The 21,199-nt window shown below is 35.0% G+C and overlaps 1 protein-coding gene and 2 long non-coding RNA genes across 7 annotated transcripts; 2 read left to right on the top strand and 1 right to left on the bottom strand.

The window, feature by feature from the left end:
- Positions 1 to 3,997: 3,997 nt before the first annotated feature.
- LOC139853058 (uncharacterized) lies at positions 3,998 to 16,491 on the bottom strand. Of its 4 annotated transcripts, none has more exons than XR_011761268.1 (8): positions 16,361 to 16,491; positions 16,017 to 16,139; positions 15,629 to 15,741; positions 15,082 to 15,174; positions 14,470 to 14,542; positions 13,528 to 13,650; positions 4,703 to 4,768; positions 3,998 to 4,203 (listed from the first exon to the last, which is right to left on the bottom strand). It is a non-coding gene; the product is annotated as an uncharacterized lncRNA (long non-coding RNA). The 4 variants fall into 4 exon arrangements; XR_011761267.1 differs by having other exon boundaries at positions 13,528 to 13,614; XR_011761266.1 differs by having other exon boundaries at positions 15,118 to 15,174.
- LOC139852634 (uncharacterized) lies at positions 6,312 to 9,352 on the top strand. 2 transcript variants are annotated; one of them, XR_011761130.1, is made up of 7 exons: positions 6,312 to 6,528; positions 6,643 to 7,030; positions 7,209 to 7,511; positions 7,622 to 7,724; positions 8,318 to 8,397; positions 8,561 to 8,624; positions 8,945 to 9,352. It is a non-coding gene; the product is annotated as an uncharacterized lncRNA (long non-coding RNA). The 2 variants fall into 2 exon arrangements; XR_011761131.1 differs by having other exon boundaries at positions 6,312 to 6,532.
- A 541-nt stretch (positions 16,492 to 17,032) lies between the features above and the next one.
- Positions 17,033 to 20,137, top strand: LOC139853057 (two-component response regulator ARR2-like). The gene is made up of 7 exons (XM_071842425.1): positions 17,033 to 17,305; positions 17,402 to 17,554; positions 18,115 to 18,308; positions 18,390 to 18,576; positions 19,073 to 19,149; positions 19,259 to 19,948; positions 20,041 to 20,137. Exons 1-7 carry the CDS (start codon positions 17,164 to 17,166, stop codon positions 20,116 to 20,118), a joined length of 1,521 nt encoding a protein of 506 aa, XP_071698526.1. The 5' UTR covers positions 17,033 to 17,163; the 3' UTR covers positions 20,119 to 20,137.
- Positions 20,138 to 21,199: the final 1,062 nt, after the last annotated feature.

Raw genomic sequence — 21,199 nt, 5'->3', positions numbered from 1 at the left:
TAAAAAGTGAGCACTCTTTGTCAGACAATCCACTATCACCCAGATCATGTCGTGACCTTTCTGGGTTCGGGGTATCTTGGTTACAAAATCCATCGTTATATGATCCCATTTCCGCTGAGGAATTTCTAACTGTCGTAGAGATCCATATGGTTTCTGATGTTCTTCCTTAACTTGCACACATATATGACACTTTTCGACGAAACTTGCAACATCATTTTTCATTGTCGGCCACCAATACAGTGTTTTCAAGTCTCTATACATCTTTGTACTACCCGGATGCACTGAAAACTCGATTTATGTGCTTCTGTAGGGATTAAATCCCTCAAATCTTCAAGCATAGGCACCCAAGTTCGGTCTTTATAGGTCTTTAATCCTCTAGAATCATTGCATAGGTCAAATTTTCTTTTGGTCATTTGTTCAGTCTTTAGATTTTTGTCATTTAATGCTACTAACTGAACGGTTTTCAAACGATCGATCAACTCTGAAACTATCTCAATTCTCATAAATCTAACGTTTTCGACGGTTTTCTTGCGACTCAGAGCATCTGCGACCACATTTGCTTTACCCGGATGGTACTTAATCTCACAATCGTAGTCTTTAATCAATTTTAAACATCGACGTTGACGCATATTTATTTCTTTCTGCGAAAAGATATATTGAAGACTCTGATGATCTGTATAGATTTCACAATGTGTACCATACAAATAGTGTCTCCAAAGCTTCAAGGCAAACACAACTGCAGTTAACTCTAAATCATGAGTAGGGTAGTTTCGGTCATGATTTTTAAACTGTCGTGAAGCATACGCTATGACTTTATTTCTCCGCATCAAAACACAACCCAGACCTGCACGTGACGCATCGTAGTAAAACACAAATCTTCTGTTCCCTCTGGTAAAGTTAAAACCGGCGCTTGACATAACAACTGTTTGAGAGTCTGAAAAGCCTTTTCTTGTTCATCAGTCCATCGAAAGGCTACATCTTTTCTGGTTAACTTATTCAACGGACCTGCTATTTTAGAAAAGTCTTTAATAAATCTGCGGTAATAACCAGCTAAACCCAGAAAACTCTTAATTTCTGTCGGCGTTTTCGGCGAGTTCCAATTCATTACAGCTTCTATCTTAGACTGATCCACTTTAATACCCTGTTCACAAATCACATGACTCAGAAATTGTACTTCCCGCAGCCAAAATTCACATTTGGAGGATTTAGCGTACAATTGTTCCTGTTTCAGAAGCTCTAACACCAACCTCAGATGCGTAGCATGATCTTTCTCGGTTTTCGAATATATTAAGATATCATCTATGAAGACAATCACAAACTTGTCAATATACTGACGACACACCCTGTTCATTAAATCCATAAACACTGCTGGCGCGTTTGTTAACCCGAATGGCATAACTAAAAATTCATAATGGCCATATCTAGTTCTGAACGCTGTTTTCGGTATATCATTCTCTGCAACACGTACCTAATGATACCCTGAACGTAAATCAATCTTTGAAAAGTAGGAAGCACCCTGTAACGGATTGAATAAATCATCTATTCTCGGTATCGGATACTTATTCTTTATTGTTCTCTTGTTTAAATCACGATAATCTATACACATTCGAAGCGACCCATCTTTCTTTTTCACAAACAAAACAGAAGCACCCCACGGTGAAGAACTTGGTCGGATAAACCCCTTATCTAACAGTTCCTGAATCTGAGACATCCTCTCTCGGATTTCTGACGGAGCCAATCTGTAAGGAGCTTTTGCAACTGGCGTAGCACCTGGAACCAAATCAATTTTATACTCTACTTCACGTACTGGAGGTAACCCTGGTAGATCATCTGGAAACACTTCGGGAAATTCTGATACAACGGGGATATCGGTCACCTGCTTCTTTTCTTTCTTAACATCAATCACATAAGCTAAGAACGAATCACACCCTTTCGATATCGCCTTCTGAGCTTTCATTAGAGAAACCATAGGGAAGTTAAATCCACTGCGCTCTCCCCTAGCTATCACTCGGGATCTGTCGGCCAAACAGAAAGAAATCATCTTCTTATCACACTTAATATTAGCCCTATTAGCTCTTAACCAATTCATGCCTATGACTACATCAAAGCTAGGTATAGGCATCAACAAACAGGTTAAAGGGAAAGAATGGCCGTCAATTTTGATGGTAATTCCAGACACAGATGATGTGCATGGAACCATTTTACCATCAGCTACTTCTATTCCCAAAGGCTCATCTAACATCCTAACAGGTAACTTCAACTTATCACAGAAGCCTAAGGACATAAAAGATCGATTCGCTCCAGAATCAAACAACACATGAGCTGGCAAGGAATTAACCAAGAACATACCGGTAATGACGTCATCGGTAGCAGTTGCAGCGTCTATCGTCATCTGAAACACCCTTGCCTCTGATGTTGGAGGATTCTTTCTCTTCTGCTCGGCAGTAGAAGTAGAAGATCCCCAGAAGTAACCGACCTCGCTCCTGACCCTGCCCCAGAACCGGCTCTTGACGCAGATGGACAATTTGCAGATCTATGCCCCTCTTGATGGCAACTCCAACAAACATTAGACTTAAATGAACAAGCTGTTGATTCATGACCTAACACTCCACATTTCAAACACCTTCTAGTCATTGGAGAACATGGACCGACATGGGTTGACTTACAAACATTACACCACCTAAACCGAGTTGAACCCGACCCACTAATACCAGATTTACTTTTCTGTTTAAACCCGCCTGACTTTTTACCTCGAAAACCAGATTGCTTACTCGACTGCTGAGTCGACTGTCCACCTGATTGACTTTCCGATTTCCCCCCAAAAGATCCACCCTTTGAGCTTTCTCTTTTCGCTGCCATTATATCACCTTCAGTAACTTTAGCCATCTCATGAGTCTGTGCTAAGGTTGTTGCAAATCTCGCAACGGTTCTGTACTCCGGCTTAATCACCCGCATGAAATGCTGAATTTTATCCTTTTCAGTCGGTACCCATTGTTGAACAAACCTTAACTTCAATGTGAAATCTCTGAAAACTTCATCAATTGTCATATACTTTCTGTCATCTTCATACTCAGAAACTCAGTTTTCAATCTCTCCATTTCATACTCAGAACAATACTGCTCACGAACCTTAGCAGCAAATTGTTCTCAGGTAATCTGGCTGATCTGTTCTTTGGGTAAATATGCAGTAATAGAATCCCACCATTCCATTACTTCACCCTTGAGAAGTCTACTTGCAAACAGTACCATAGATTCAGGCTCACAAAAACATGCTTCCAACGCTCACTCTAATTCTCTTAACCAATTGAGTGTCACTGTAGGGTTTGTGTGACCGCTGTACTCAGGAGGTTTGCAGTCTAGAAACTATTTATAGGTACACTTCTTTCTCGTCTCGGGAATTTGAAATGGGTATATCATTTGATTTGAAAATGCCTGGTTAAACGGGAATGGTATTGCGAGGTTTTGATAGGTGGTTTGAGGAAACTGTGACTGAGAACTGCCACCAGCTTGAGTATAAAAGTTAGGAGGAAAGGTTGTGTTCAACGCAGTGGTATTAGGGTTCCATTGTGCCCGTTCTTGTTCTAATTCTTTGATTTTTCTCTTGAGCTTTTAATAATCGACTCTGAAGGTTTATTAATTCTTGTGAGGTTTCCTCTTCTGATGACACATGTCCATCTTCCTCAGGACCTCTGAAGATACCAGTTCCAGGGACAGTGGGGCCAGTATCGTTTGCTTCATTATCTACCATTACTGCACTACCACAACACTCACACCAAAGCTTAGTATAAACTCTGTTAGTACTAACAACTAACACATAACCTGTCCTAATACTCACTTAACCCATCCGCAGCATGTTATGTTTGACATGACTTTACTAAGTTTGGGAACATGACATTTAAATCACAATGCACATGCTGCCAAACTAAGCTCTGATACCAACTTGTTACACCGCTATAAAAAAAAAAAAATTCAATACGTGGCGGAAGCATAACATTAATTAAACCATTATAATGACATAAATGTATAATAATTACATATCCAAATGATCTGACAGTTAGCATTAAACTAATACATCTGGTGTCACGTGACATTATAACAAAATTCAGTTTTAACGAAAAAGACACATCAGAGTTTCTTCATAGTCAAACATAACATCGCCATGCCCGTCTTCTCCCAAAAAGCGCTATCTACAAAAGCTAATAACCTGCAAGGGAGGAGATGGAGGGGAATTAGCACAAAGCTAAGTCAATACGACTAACTACAGGCCATAGCATATATAACTGTTATACTAATCATGTCACATAGTCTAACACACAAACACCACCCAAGTGCCGTCTACAGAGACTCTGGCGGCTCGGCTAAACCATTAACCACCAGCTGATCGGACTGGGGCTTACCAGAAGTTCCTCCACCACCGTATGTATATACATAATCCACACGCAACGGACGTGTCATTCACATATATATACACCACGGTTGTCTAGTTGTCTAGGCTACCACAGAGGAACCCAACACGCAGGTTGATCTCTCCTACCGAGGCTACCACACAATAGGGACGCACTGGGCTCCAGCAGACAAGCATCAGCTAACATGCAGTCATCACAAAGTACTAACTAACCACAATAATAAGTATATCTAACAAGCATGGCAATCATAATATAACATGCTTCTATATACTATATTCTCCAGTTAGTCCCACTCACCGATTACCAGCAAACGAGAAGGTATTCAGCTATCTAATCACTGAACCTTCTCTTTCTCCTTTTCTCCTGAGAAAAACATATACACAAGTTAGTTTCTGTCCATTAACCCAAAATAACACAATACAAAAATTTTTGTATAAAAAACGTCCTCTAAAAATTTTTGCTTAACACTTGTGCACTTTCAAAATTTACATCCTACTTTCAAAATTTACATCCTGGACATCAAAATACAAACGGGCAACATAACGGCTAAAAATTAACACTTGGTAAAATATTTCACTGCCAAAGACACTCGGCCGAGTGTCTAGTCACTCGGTCGATGGTCTCTCACAGACACACTCGGCCGTGGGTCATACACACTCGGTCGATGGTCTAGTCGATCGGTCGAGTGTCTCGAGACACTCGACCGACTGTGCTTATCTGCAGAAGCTGAAGACAAAATGACGGGTTTTACCCAAAATCGACCAATTCTTGCTCTAGAGCTCGATTACGACCTCAAAACTGACCAAATCAAAGACACTAAGCATGCAGAAACATAAACCCACAAGATTTGAACTCAAACAACATCAAATCTAACCACTTTGACCCAAATTACTCATTTAGTAAAACTTTACACAAAAACCCAATTTTCTCAAAGATTAAAGCATGAAATATTTTGATTCTTACCTAGATAGACTCAGTAAATCACAAAGAACAAGATAGTAAGAAAGATTTGAGCTCAAGAACAAGGATTTGAGATTAGGATTTGGTGTAGGTGGAGAAGATGAAGAACGAGTTGTTTTTGGGAATTTTCTAGAAAATGCAAGAAAAGGATAGACACAAGTCTATTATTTGGGATTAAATCCCACACTGTGCAACTCACGGGTATTTATCAGTTATCTGATATCTTTCGCACATCATTTGGTAACCCAAACGAAGTCCAAATTAAATAAACAAACCTGTTCTGTGACCCTTGTCACAAACTGGTCCTAACCACATCATTAAATAATAATAATAATCATTAAATAAAAATAATCATTAAATAAAAATAAAAGCATATAATATCACAACACCAACTTAAGGGCAATTTAGTAATCTTACAGCTATGCCCGATTGAAGATGTTACATAACGTCAAGCTAACGTCATGCTAACGTCAAGCTAACGTTATGTTAACGTCAAGCTAACATCAAGTTAACGTCAAGCTACCGTCTAGCTAATGTCAAGCTAACGTTATTTCCAATGTTGTATATATCCATATACATTATTTTTTTATATTAAAATAGTAAATTAGGTACTTATGATATATGTAATAAATATATTTCTATATAGATATCTTTTATGTGTAAATGTAATAATTATAATAATACTAAATAAATTTGTAGTAATCTTTTTTATATATAATAACAAAAGTAAAAATAGATCATTTTAGATAGTCAAACTAATCGTAGCCATCCATTAAATTAATCATCAATGATCTAGACCCTTAATTTTTTCCTAACCTTGCTAATGACCTCATAATTCTAGCCTTGAATTGTTTAATTACAAAAATACCCATCTAATTGAATTTTAGGCGGTATCTTAAAAGTAAAATAGGGGTTCTGTACCATCCTAGCAATTCACTTCCGTCTACTTCTGAAAAAACCCTAAAATCCCCTAAAAACACACGACAACCGTAACACTTACGTCTTCTCCAATCAAACTAGAATGACAAAAACTTCCGTTGTACGATCTCCAAATACATCAACAGCATCCGATTCAATCAAATTAATCACTGATTCTTCGTGGAGATCAATGATAGATCGATCGATTATTCGTACGCTAATGTTAATTTAAATCCATCCATCGTGTAGGTGTTAATATTGTCCAATGATTATACAATCAAATTTGTTTATATTTCAGTTCCGGTCTAATTGACAAAATCTAGAGACTAATTCCGATGATTGTCCAATGATGATATTAGGTTTGATGATTGGAAAATCATGTGTTCACATTAATCGGCGATCTCTACAGTATCGTAAACGAAGAGGTAATTAGCCTGCACTATGGATTTAATACTTTAGATTCATATGTTCATCGATCTTTGTTAATTTACACATTAATTACATCATACATCATTCATCTATAGCGTATTATTAAGATGCATATAACTCATAATGTTGACCTCATTGTCTTTTGTGCAGTGGCTGACTTTTTTGCGAACATGGAGGTAGGCAGGCTGACTGATCTTTTCCAGACTCTTACAACACTACAGAATTTAACCGTTTGACTTACATCGTAGAACATTAGTGATGATGACGCAATCCGAATGACAAAATATTAAAGCTTGGAGTTTCTAACCTAGAATCTTGGTACACATCCTAAGTCCACTTACATTATTACATTTTATATGGCCTATGTTCGATCGATCTTATTAGGTGTAGTCATTTTTGTTGTTACTATGAAGTAACGTCTTGCTTATAATTTTTTAAATATTGTAGGACAATATATGTATACTATTTTCTTATTTTATTTTTTTTTATATTGTAGGCCAAGGAGGGTTAAGAAGATGATTAAGTTGACAACCTTTTCAAGGTGAGATAGAAGATAAGAAGAATCACACAGAAGAAGTCTGAACACATTGCAATAACTGTTAATCAACCCTCGATTTTCCCCAAATATTCCCAAATCCCTTTACGATACTGATGATGATGATGATGATGATTGATGATGACAATGATGATGAGGGTGACTTGAAAAAAAAAAAGAAGCAGACTGTGAATAGAGGTTATAGAAGACCGGAAAAGAGTTGTTGGTCAATTGACTATGATACGGTTGAGAAGACAAAGCCGGGTGAGTAACTAATTAATTAGTTTGTTGAAAGTAATTAAGTTTTAAGGTTGATTTTATGAATTGTGTAATAATTTTAGGATATCAAATGAAATAACATGTTATTTCAATAGATAGGGCGTTGGTTAAAGTGACGATAAAAAATCTGCAAAAAGAAAGGTTCATGGGGCCCATCATACTCCTAGGCGATGGTTAACAGGCTCGGATGGAAAGAAAGTGAGTTGAATTATTTACTATGTTTGTTATAATTGTCAGTTATAATAATTATATTGTCATTAACTTCGGTTTTGAGTTTTGACAGTCATTATGAGTGCTTTAGAGTTAAAAATATATATAGGTGCAATCTCTGTTAATGGGCGCACTAATAAAATATAGTCAAAGAATGTCAAAACTCAAAAGCATTGAAAGGTATACTGGGTTTGTTATGTTAATGATTTCTATTTTCAATGGATGCTTGGTCTTCTGAGGTGCAAATGCATGTGTCATTAGGAGCCTGATGGGCTTATTATGTTTGTGATTTATACTTGAATCTTGAGTTAAAGAAAATTAAAATTTTGAAAGACTGGTTAATTTGTTGTTTGGATATTATAAACTGTGTTTGTATTACTTATGTATATGTATTTGTTTTGAAATTTTTTGTTGTTACCTTCAGGTGTATGTTGGTAAAAAGGGATAAGAGATGACTGACCGTTTTGCATACTGGATATTATTAGCATAGTTATCTTTTTATGTTTTTTTTTAGTTGTAAAAATATATGTTTTGACGTATAGCGAAAAGCTTAAGTAGCCACCCCACACTCTTTTAAGTAGGTTGTTAGTAAGACACCAATACACAAGTCAAGTCGGAAAAGTAGTCCTGATGGTGCTCATTCGGATAAGTGTCGCATCAGGTATGCCTTTATTACTATGTAAAATATTTCTTTGATAGTCGTTAATGAAAAGGATTAGAATTATATACATAGTACAAACCTAACCTTAATTTTTACGAGTAGTTTTTTAGGCACTTTAAGTCAGATGATGATTTTCAGTCTCACAACCAAGCCAATTACGCAGGTCGGTGATGTTATAGGTGGCAATATGGGTGAGTAGGAATGACTAAGTGAGGTTTTTTAAACAGGTTCTTTTTACTTTTCTTTTATAAAATTACATTGTTTGATTTTTTATGAGGATGGGTAAATTGGGCGGGTCATCTGAGTATAGAATAAAATTACATTTTTAACTTCCAATATGATCCACATCAATTTTAGTTCTATAAGAAATCTTAAAGACATTTTTTTTACTTTCGTTTTGGTTACTTACTACACAAAAAAGGACCCTATTTTGACCCATCAATGACAATACGTACCACTGCATTTAACTTTGCTCCTAAGTTCCTAACTTCGTTTAATGTTCATAACTAATATTATCCCGTATTTATTTTGTATATTTATTTTGTAGGGTGACAAAGGTAACTTCAATTGCTACTTTAAAGCGCAATGACATCAACAAAACAATTGAGGTTAGGGTATACAAAATGTGGATTAAAAGAGACCCCCTGACCCAACTTCATTAGGCTACTGTTGAATGCTAATGAATAAAAAGTACTTGAAAAGCCCGTTATAATAGCGATTAGTTGACAAGGTAAGTGAAGTTACTTGATTTTGATGTATATATTTTACCAGCAACCACGAAACAACATCAACTACCAATATAGACTTTTGAAAGGTAGATAAAAAGCAACTTATTTAGTTAGATTATTAGGGATGGATGGTTATTTGTTATTTTAGCATTGTATAATTTGAAAACAAGTTATTAATGTTTGTAATCAATCTACCCTTTTCATATATGGGTTATAAAGTTGAGTCACTGATTTGGTGCTGTCCGAAATGGTAAATAATTATGTTGAATAATGGTGTTGTCCATATTACTAAACTATTTCAGTAATCAGTTTTTGTCCATATTAAGTGAAGTAGCCGGACTTTGTAACAGCTATATTTTCAGTAACCAGATTTCGATAACTTATATTTCTTTATCAGTGTGTGTTTATATATAAAGCTACTATACCTGAACCATCACAATTTCAATAACGCCCGTACAAAAGTGCCCGCGAAATCGCGGGCCTTAAGCTAGTTATAATAATACTAAATAAATTATAATAATACTAAATAAAAAAGGCAGCTGCTGCAGCAGCAGTAGTAATAATAATAATAATAATATAGAAACTACCTTTCGAGGAAAATTCCCAAAAATAAAAGCTTATGCCCGGGCTCGAACCCGAAACTTCTCGAATAATACCAACACCCAACACCACACCTCTATCTCCGGCTTAACTGTTTATTTCTTGATTAATGTTTACTTATCCCGTTCTATGTGTCTTAGCCCAATAATACAACCTACGGCCTAATATAATTTGACCAACCGGAATAGACAAGGATTGGGCCTTGTACATCCTAAATGGGCTGCTTCAATGGCTTTGTAATAAATAAAAACAAATCAGTAGCTGCCATGTTTCGAACTCTAGACCTCCTGCTTAACAACCCACTTCCAAACCAATGAGCCATTCGTTGGTTCTTAGATTACTATCAAGTTTAATTTCTTTTAATCTTTTGATACCTACTGTCTTCTTCATAAAACAAAAACTCCCAACAAGAACTAGATAGCAGCAACATTAGTTAGTAGCAGGTTTATGATGGTTTTAATGAGGTTGTGTTGAACTCGAACAGATTTGACATGGGTTCGTCATCATCGTTTATCTTCATCATTCATCGAATCATCATCATCGTTATCATCATGGTTATTATCATTATTCGAATAATCATTCTTCTTAACCATCATCATCTTTTTCTAATCATCATTATTCATCATCGAGCATTAAGAGAAACAAAGTGAGCTTTTTACTTATGAAAGTAGTTATTGATTCGGCCCAAAATGAGTTGGATTTCAGTCCAACAACCAAACAACGTGGTCCAACAGAAAAAGGAAGCCCAATACAATTTTTGCATTGGTTCAATTAAAATAAGGAAGCTGATGTTGGTAGATTTAGAATCCAAGGTACGTCCCTATCATCTTTTGTATCATCATGTATCATTATTAAAGATTATCATCGCCATCATTATTATCATTGTTATTTAATCATCAAAATCATCTTCGTTATCATTTCAGCTCAACAGGAAAACAAAAACGTGCAGCTGCAGTAGCGAGGCTGTAGCAGTAATAGATTGATGGTGGTGAACTGGTGATTGTCAACGTTTTACAACCGAAGAATAGGAGGTGGTGGTCTCGATGGTGTTCGGATAAACAGAAAAACAGAAACTGTAACGGTTTGAATGAAACAGAAATATAGCAGCACAATAACACGATGGTTTGGTGATGTTCTTTAGACGTAAACAGGAGAGAGAGAGAGAGAGAGAGAGAGAGAGAGAGAGAGAGAGAGTTGTGGTGGTACATGGTAGAAGGTGGTGACACCGGCCGAAGGTGTACGGTTGAGGAGGTGAGCGTGGTGTGTGATAGTCGATCAAAACCGAAGGAAGGAAGGTGTTCTACCGTGGTGGATCGTGGTGACTAGCGGTGGTAGAGTGTGTCGATGGTGATGGACTTGGTGATGGTAGCTCACAAACAAGGAGGAAAAATGGAAATGAAAGACACTAATGGTGGTGGGCTGTGAAGAAGAGGAAATCAAAGGTAGGCTATAGTGGATGGTGATAGGTAGTATATGTTTTCGGTGATGATGGTGCTCACGATGGTTGAGAGGTCGAGGTGGTTTAGGGTGACGGGTTGTGGGAGGCGATGGTGGTGATCGGTTACACCAGGTTCTTGGTGATCGATGATCGATGATGGTGGTTACTAAGAGGCCGTTGGTGGTGAGGTTTTAAGAAAGTGTGTTTCTTTAACTCACTCATATACACATGTGTATATAACACAGTTTTGTGAATGAAATCAATTAACCATGCACAGTACTCCAAATAGTGTATCAGCCTGTACTTTGGAGTTTTCTACCGACACTTTTATTATCCACCGTTATTTCGGGTTCCGTTGTTAATTAGTGGCGGATAAAAGTTCTTAGAAAAATCCTAAATTCTTAAATTAATTATATTTATTTATTTTGGTCATTATGGTATAAAATTCGAGCATTAATTATAAAAAAAAATTACATTAATTATTCACTCCCAACCCCAAATAAAATATGAAAAGTTTTAAAATTCAACAAATGGTTCCTAAATACAGTTTTATTAAGCCTAAAATTTATAGAACTCATTTTCGTATCACCGTTTATTTTAAAATTACATAAGTTTGAATTTAACTTGCTTAATATCAATCGGAACATTAAACGAGTATTACAATCATTTAATATTTATTTTTAATATATTTATTTATATATAGAGATATATTTTAAATAATAATTATTATAATATTCTATTTTTATTTTATTAATTTTTAATAACAACAACATCTAATACTTCAAATTATATTTCGAATTATTATTTATATATACATACACACATATCTATTTACAATTAATTGTTCGTGAATCGTCGAGAGCAGTCGAAGGGTAAATGAATACATGAACACAGTTCAAAGTTTTTGAGATTTCAATATTACAGACTTTGCTTATCGTGTTGAAACCATATAAAGATTAAGTTTAAATTTGGTCAGAAATTTCCGGGTCGTCACAATGCTAACGTCAAGCTAACGTTACGTTAACGTCATGCTAACGTCAAGCTACCGTCAAGCTAACGTAATGTTAACGTCAAGCTAACGTCATGCTAACGTCAAGCTACATAAAGCTAACGTCAAGTTAACTTCATGTTACGTAAAGCTAACGTCAAGTTAACGTCATGTTAACGTCACGTTACGTAAAGCTAACATCAATTTAACGTCATGTAACGCCAAGCTAACGCCAAGCTAACGTCATGCTAACGCCATGCTAACGCCATGCTAACGCCATGCTAACGCCGAGTTACCGTCAAGCTAACGCCGAGCTAACGTCGAGCTAACGCCAAGCTAACGTCTAAGCTAACGTCTAAGCTAACGTCAAGCTAACGTCTAAGCTAACGCCAAGCTAACGCCAAGCTAACGCCATGCTAACGCCATGCTAACGTCATGCTAACGTCAAGCTAACGTCATGTTACGTCAAGCTACGTAAAGCTAACGTCAAGTTAACGTCATGTTACGTAAAGCTAACGTCAAGTTAACCTCATGTTAACGTCAAGTTAACGTCATGTTACGTCAAGTTAACGTCATGTTAACTCCCTCTAATCTAAGCCTGCCTCGCTCGCCCAGGCCTGCCTAACTTGACGTAAGTTTATGTAACTTGACGTAACTTTACGTAAGTTTACGTAACTGTAAGTAACTTGATGTGACTTGACATAACTTGGTGAAATTTTTCTTTAACTTGACGTAAGCTTACGTAACTTTACTTGACGTAACTTGACGTAAGTTTACGTAACTTGACGTAACTTGACGTAATTTTACGTAAGGTTACGTAACTTGACGTAAGGTTACGTAACTTGACGTAACTTTATAGTGACTTTGGGGAAAGAGATAATTCAGAAAGTAATAATCCGACTGAATTAGACATTTGTAAGAATACAACAAAAAGCTCAATGCACATCATGAACATCGGGATGATGTAAGTGATGGTGATTTCTTACCTTGTTTTTACTTTTTTAATTTTTATTGTATTGTTAATATTCAAATTTGTATATGCAATTAAATTGAATGCTAAATCTTTAACTCCTAGAAGCTTGACAACAAGGAAATTGTAATCGACTTTGTTATGTTATAAATAAATGCGGGATTTGCATGATATGGTTTCATATCTGCCGTTAGCCAGGTGAATTTGTAATAATATTGTTAGAATATTGATTAAATTATGTTATAGCCCCGTGAATTCCTGCGAATTCTCGGGTTATAAACTAATTATACATCTTTGTTTCAAAGTTACACATCTTTTTTTCTGAAAACACTATTTATTATTTGTTTCTCCACTTCCAGATAACCCACAACATAACATATCTAGAAGCTAGGTTAAGATCATTTACCTCCTAAGTGACCTGATTGTAGTTTGAGGAGCTGATAGCATTAACAACACCATTGGGTATATGTCCATGAATCTTCCATCAATTCAACTAGACAACCAACCACACCAAATGAGAATAATGAATCTGCAATATGAAAACAGATGGTCTATGCATGCCAAAGTAGAGTTAAAAAGGGGAAAAGCACTCATTCTAATTCAATGCCACGCTAAGTCAGATTTGTTTGAGTTGGTAAACGAATTAAGATTAAATAAAATAACTTTCCTAAATAATAAAACAAAAGAGTAAAATTAAAATATATAATATAAAATATTTTATCCATTTTAAAATAACTGTCTCATTTAATTTTTCGTAGTTTTTCTTTCTAAATTTAACTTATACTATAATATTTTTGTATGTGTAATATATTATTTGGTGAATTTTTTGAATTTTAAACATGTTTTCTTTCATAATACCAAGTATTCTATAACAAAAACAAAAATATTTAAAGTCAAAATTATATAAGAAAGTCTTCGGAAGTCTAAAAGTGAAAATTATTTTCGAACGGATATATAAAATATTAAAAATGATAAATATACATTTAAACATTCCATATATAAATTAATTTCATATTTATAACTAATTGTGATCATGAATAACAGTAACATCAAAATTATAACAAAAAGTCGATATTGTAAAAAAATATTTATACTTTTCAGTTAATGTTTTATAATAATTTAAACTAGTATTAAAACAGGCCGAGCGTTGCGGCGGCCACGTTTTGGTCATCATCGTTCGTACTCAAAATGGATATGATTTTTTTATTTTCCGACAATCTTTTACACAAAAGGCTATGAGTGGTAACATAGCGGTCATCGTTTCATTTACAATGTAAGGTTAAAAAAAGGTTGACCTTGTGATAATAAACAGGAACTTAATCATATATTACCCGTATATCGATATTACCCGTATATCGACTGCTCATGTTCTTTAATCTGCCAATTGAAGTACCGGTGAGTTGTTAGGGTTTGGATTTGTCCTGCATTGAATAGGTAAAGAATATCTGTTAGTACCCGATTCATCTAACTTCCATAGCACAATATACTGGGCACACACACACACTATTGCCGCATTTATTTTTCATTTTTCTACTTGCCATTAAGTTACTAACTAATATAGTGAAGCTCTCGAAAGGATTTCAAAGCTTAAAAACCCATAGCTTTAATATCAACCCAGCATTTGAGATACAGTACCTTAATAAATAACAACTAAAAAAAGTTAATTGATCACCATTTTGGAAAAGATATACAGTCTATCAAAATTTCTTTTTTTTTTTTTTTTGAATTAAAAGAGAGAATTCCTGTATGTGAGTAAAAGTCTATCTAATTAAGTTTAAGATCGACAGCTCATTAACTATTAATCCCATAACTTGGTGAATGTGGTGTTGTTACTATAACCTAATTAACATATAGTAACGAATATGATCACAAATTCACAAAAACAAAGCATCCATGACCCATAACCCATTCTCGAAATAGCTAACTCTATTCGTCAACGCAACGTATAGAAATAGCTTACTTAGCTCGGACATGCAACAACATTCGATTCACTTACGCAAAGCCACTGCAGCGGAAAGCAAATCTGGTAAACTGGAAACAGGTGAAATGTTGTCTGCAAATTAACTTTTAACAGTTATAATCATGTAGAAACAAACTTGCATAGCCATAAAACACTAAATAAGAGTATTTCAACCACATAGACATACCTGACCCTGACCCTCTTATCATCAAAAATACTCTACTAAATTTTAACATCAAAAGTCGACTCTGAACAATGCCAATCAAAATCTGGTTGAAGTGATTAATCAAGAACATGTGTCGTTGTATTAAAGAACTAAGAGAATGCATAGCTACACTTAATTAGTTTAGTTATAACTTTGTAAACATGATGATATCAACATGAGTAACCAATATTGTACATAAAGTAGTAGCAGTTTTCAACAAAGTAAATCTTGAATCTAAAATACAAATGGCAGTAGGATTCACTAAATACGCAAGACCATTAGCTGTTAATAATGTATATTATCAACACAAAGGAAATGTGATTCTAAAGGTTAATGAAATACCTGATCCTACAGGACCAAATGGTTCTACTTTTAGTACAGATAAAATTGTTTCAATTTCATCTGCAAAGTCCGAACAACTATTTCCGCACGATCATCATAAAATTGTATTACACCTGCAAAATAAATAACAAAGCAGAATAAACATCCGTGGCAAAGTTGCTGACAACACATAGGAACGAAGGCAAGTGAGCATCATCTTTTACATGTATACAGTGTTAAATGTATACTGGTGTGATATTAACACATTGTTAAGAAACAACCTGATATGAATCGTTCAACATAGCCTTTAACAACTCATATAGTCAATTACATTATGATCACTCAATAAAGTTTGAACGATTTTCTAAAAAATCAATATATTGTCATGAAATAAAGGTGAACAAAGTACCTTGAATCCCTACTTCATCCACCAACAAAGCTCTTGGTAATGGTATCAGTTTTGAAATCGCAAGTCCAAGAAGTGCAACCGCTCCCAACAGAATCCCTGATGAAGCACCTGGCCTAATATCATCTAATCCCAATAAAAACAACTAAAAATCAAATTTTTATTAAAAAAAAGTAATATAAAATCATCAGAATCATAATTCATATGGTATATAATCAAATAAGAACATAAATATCGGTAACGACCTCAAGAACTACTCATAATTTACAATTTGAATTGAATATATATGCGTGTGTATAAACCCTAATAAACACAATCAATGAAGTGAGTAAGCTTTAGAAAATTACCTGATCTTGAAAGGAGACACGGAATGGTACGTTATAATGTAATTGGGAAAAGGAAATCAATAAGAAAACCAACTATGGTGGTGACGGCGGTGGTGGCGGTGTTGACGGCGGTGGAGGTGTTGACGGCGGTGGAGGTGTTGACGGCGGTGGCGGTGGCGGTGGCGGTGGCGGTGGATGAAGGTGGTGGTGGAACGTCAGTTTGTTTTGGGGATTTAGAGAAGGCTCAGGAAGGTGTGGAGAGATTGGGGTGAGAGGGTTTTTATGTGTTGGGGGTTGTCGTATTAGCGGGTTTTGCAAAGGCAACGACAAATATTCGGTGGTGGTTATGGTAGTATAAAGGGTAGTATAAAGGAAATATGGTATGATTAAATAAATGTATGTCTATATTTAACATATAACATCTAACATCTAACATTCTCTATAAAATAAAATTAAAATATAAAATAAAATGATAAAATAATTAAAACGAAATAGGAAACAAAACTCACCTTCCATGAATCACCTTCCATGAATAATAATAATTAAAATTAATAAACGTAGCCTGATCGAGCATATATAAACCCATATATCTCAACAAATTAAACTAAACCCCCATTGTATCACAAATCTATTTTCGTTATATATATTATCGTATTTTTATCTAGTAAAGTTTGCATGTTTGTTTCAATTTTATTCAACGAGTTTGCGTTTTTTTTGTTAAGTTCAACTGGGTATAATTCAAATTAAACATATACTGCATTTATATTTGTGGGTGCAATTGATTTTGTTTCTAAATTAACAATCTCGAAATTTGAATATTTGTGATGCCTTCTTCAAATTCATCTCCCTTGAAGTCCGGCGCAGTACTGGACAAGTTTCCGGCAGGTCTTCGGGTTCTGGTTATTGATGATGACTCAACTTGTCTAATGATGTTAAAACAGATGCTAACAGAGTGCAATTATGAAGGTACGTACAAACTTAGTCAATTATGAAAGTATGTGTCATTGAATTGTGTTTTAAGAAAAATAATTATAATTATTATGTTTTTTTTTTTTTTTGCAGCAACTGTATGCAATAGAGCTGTGACTGGTTTATCATTGTTAAGAGAAAATAAAAATGGTTATGATGTGGTTTTAAGTGATGTTCATATGCCAGACATGGATGGATTCAAACTTCTTGAACACATTGGTCTAGAGATGGACCTCCCCGTTATCAGTAAGTCGAAAAAATCGAATATATATATATATATATATATATATATATATATATATATATATATATATATATATATTGCATGATATTTTCTGCTGATGTATGTATAAATATTGATTGGCTTGATTACTAATTTTTCTAGTGGTTAGTGAAAGAATTTCATGGTGTTTGTTGTTGACTTAAATTGATGCATGCTGTATTGTTGATATGATCACAAGTCGTGTTTGTGTTTATGTTAATTATTGATAAGATGGATATCAGTTGTAATTAATACAGTAATAATGTTTAGATTTGATTATAATGCAATAATTATAATTATATAATCAGTTTTATGCTGATTGGTAAATTAGATTATTTGAAAAATTAACAACTACTTACTAATTATTATAAAAAGTAGATGAAAAGAGAAAACATGATTATCACCTTTTTTTTCTCATATAGTAATTTGTTTAATTATGAACTCATGTGTTATATGTCAAAATCCAATTCTGGATTAATAGTTTATTTCATTTGAAATTCTACATGTTGCTAAACTTTAACTCATATTATGGCGAATTATACAGTGATGTCAGCGGATTATGGACAGAGTCTGGTGATGAAGGGCATTACTCAAGGTGCATGTGATTATCTAATCAAGCCCATTTGTATTGAGACGTTGCGTAACATATGGCAACACGTGGTTCGAAGACGAATACATGAATGGAAAGCTATTGAGCCGCCGTTAGCTAGCGCTGATGATGTTGACCAGCATCAAAAAGTCTCCGAAGATGTTGACCAGCATCAAAAAGTCTCTGAAGATGTTGACCAGCATCAAAAAGTCTCTGAAGATGTTGACCAGCATCAAAAAGTTTCCGAAGATGTTGACCAATCTTCGTCTGGAAACGAAGGGCATAATTGGAAAAAATCAAAGAGGTTGAATGATGGTGAGGAGCAAGATGGGTCTTCTTCTAAGAAACCTCGTCTAGTTTGGACTGTTGAGCTACATCAACAGTTCGTGGCAGCCATTAATATGATCGGGATCAATAGTAAGTTAACTGGTTTTTTGTTAATTTTTTCGTTACATTAAATTGGATCACGTGTTATCCAGCCTATAGAGGTAGTCAGGGCCGTCCCGTTTAATTGAAGGCCCGGTTCAATAAGAAAAAATAGGCCCTTTGTATACGAAATTTTTTCATATATATAAGAAATACATCAATAATAGTGGAAAATGTAATAAGTACTAGCATCAATCAAAACAACAGTTACAAAAACGATATATTATTAAAACGTCGTAAATAAATGGACCATAAATATACATTGATGGGTTAAATTTTTGGGCCCTTTTGGATTTTGGGCCCTGTGCGATTGCACACTTTGCATGCCCCAAAATCTGCCCCCGGAGGTAGTAAAATGGGTGGGTCATCTGGGTTTGGTTACAGACTAACAGCCAAACTGGAATACGAATCGAGGCTAAAGTTTATATTTTATGTTAATAAATGTGCAAATATATTATACATATAAACCAAATCAAAATCAATGCAGAAGCTGTTCCGAAGAGAATCTTAGAGTTGATGAATGTCCCAGGTTTAAGTAGAGAAAACGTTGCGAACCATCTTCAGGTAAGGTTTCGAAACTCGATAAATCAAGTGTATTTCTTATAAGGATTGATTAATTGTTCTATGTATATATGGTTTAGAAAGTGTTAACACATGCGCGTGATTGGTGCAGAAATATCGTAAACATCTTAGAGATCTAAACGAGTCGCAACAACTTCGATCGATCAATACCCCGATTATGGTTAGCCCTGATTCGGGTTACGGGTCACTGTCATCACTCAGTGGGCTTGATCTACAAGGCATGGCTAATGGTCAACTTCCTGGTCAAAGCCTTGCGACACTTGATGGTGCGGTTCTTGGTTCTTCAAGTAACTCAAATTCACAAATTTCTATTCCTGCAAATCAAAGAAACGTATTTAGCTTCGAAGATTCAAACTCACGATACGAAGAAGTCAATACTTCACATTTTCTTCATGGCATACCAACAAATATGGGACCGAAGCAGTTTAGCAATGTTAATAGCCACAAACTAATACCAATTGGTAGTCCAAGTCAAAGTCAAAGTCAAAGTCAACATCAATCAAGGCAGCCGATTTTATCTGATGGAATGTTTACAAATGGTTTGGGGATGAGGGTTTCGGGAGGCAGTATTGATCCAAGTTACAATATTTTCAACGATTCAAATCCGATTACACCACCACAAGATTCGGGCTTCGAAGATATGATGTTTAACAACGGGCTGACTTATTCTGCTAACAAGAATTTTCCGACTTCATTCTTGGCAGGTGATGAAAGTGGGACCCACATTAATGGCTTCGGGAACAATCGAGATGAACTATTACCAGCTTTAATTCTTAAGCAGGTGAGTATAAATTCTATGATGATGTTATTTATGTGCAATGACTTAATTAGCTACACTGAATACTTATGTGAATAATGAAATTTGTGATGCAGCAGCAGCAGCAAGGATGCTTTAGACAGCCAGAAAACGAGTTTGTATATGGTGGGTTGGATGATCTTTGGGTTACTTAATGCTCGTTTTTGCAGTGTCTTGAAATTTCGGTAATTACTTGTTTTCTTGTGATTAACGTTGTTCTTGCGGCTTAAAACATAGCATGCCAACGGATATGTGATTGAATTTTCGACTGTTTAAGGCAACGAATTGTTTCACAACATTCAAAAATTCAATGTTTGTTTCGTATATATATTTTGTCACTTTAGCTGATCCATCTTTAAGCTTTGAATAGTATTCTAAATTAACAAATAAACCTAATATCTTTATATATCAATACTTGTTTTCTTGGTAATTGACGTTGTTCTTGCGGCATAATAACATAGCACGTGAACGTAAAACATAGCATGCGGACGGTTTTGGGTTTAGTCCCTAAACCCAAAACTTTAAAGCGTTTGTGTTAAAAACTCAATCTAAACCCTAAATTTTGAACCCTAATTACTAAACGCTACTTTCTAAACTCTAAAAAAAGGCTCGAAGAATAACATTCATCACGATGAATGTTATATGTTATTTCTTCTAGCGTTTTCTCGCCAAAATAATAACATTCTTCACAAAGAGTGTCTTTTTTAAATTTTCATATTTTCACGTGATCTTATTGTTTATAAAAAGAAATTTCAAAAAAAAGGAAAAAAAAAAAATTACTTCCCCCTTCCGCCAACTTGCCACTTCCCTCTGGATCCTCACTATATATGTATGTATGCATGTATGCGCGTGCGTGTAGCAAGTCCCCAGCCAAATGTATTCCAAAAACAATAAATCTATAAAACAATATCACCGAACTAACCATTTTTATTTTCCTGGAGAATGAGTAACATGTCTATTATAGCTCATTTCTATCAATGTACCTACAGAAATAACTAAGTTACTGTTTTTTTTTTTTTTTTTTTTTTTTTTTTTTTTTTTTTTTTTTTTGAAAAGCAAGATAATTTTATTGATAAGGAAATGATACAACGAGGATTACAACATGAGAAACACTAATTTGAGCGAAACTCGAGGACCTATACTAGATATAAAGTAAGAAACTAACAAGATGTAGAATACCCTGATTTCGGAGCAGTATTATCAAACCTAACATCAATCACCATTACCCTCATAACT

Source organism: Rutidosis leptorrhynchoides, chromosome 6 (genome assembly GCF_046630445.1).
Source record: "Rutidosis leptorrhynchoides isolate AG116_Rl617_1_P2 chromosome 6, CSIRO_AGI_Rlap_v1, whole genome shotgun sequence".
In the NCBI taxonomy this organism is placed as follows: domain Eukaryota; kingdom Viridiplantae; phylum Streptophyta; class Magnoliopsida; order Asterales; family Asteraceae; genus Rutidosis; species Rutidosis leptorrhynchoides.
Note: the sequence above shows the minus strand (reverse complement) of the source record. Positions and strands in the feature narration are given on the sequence as shown.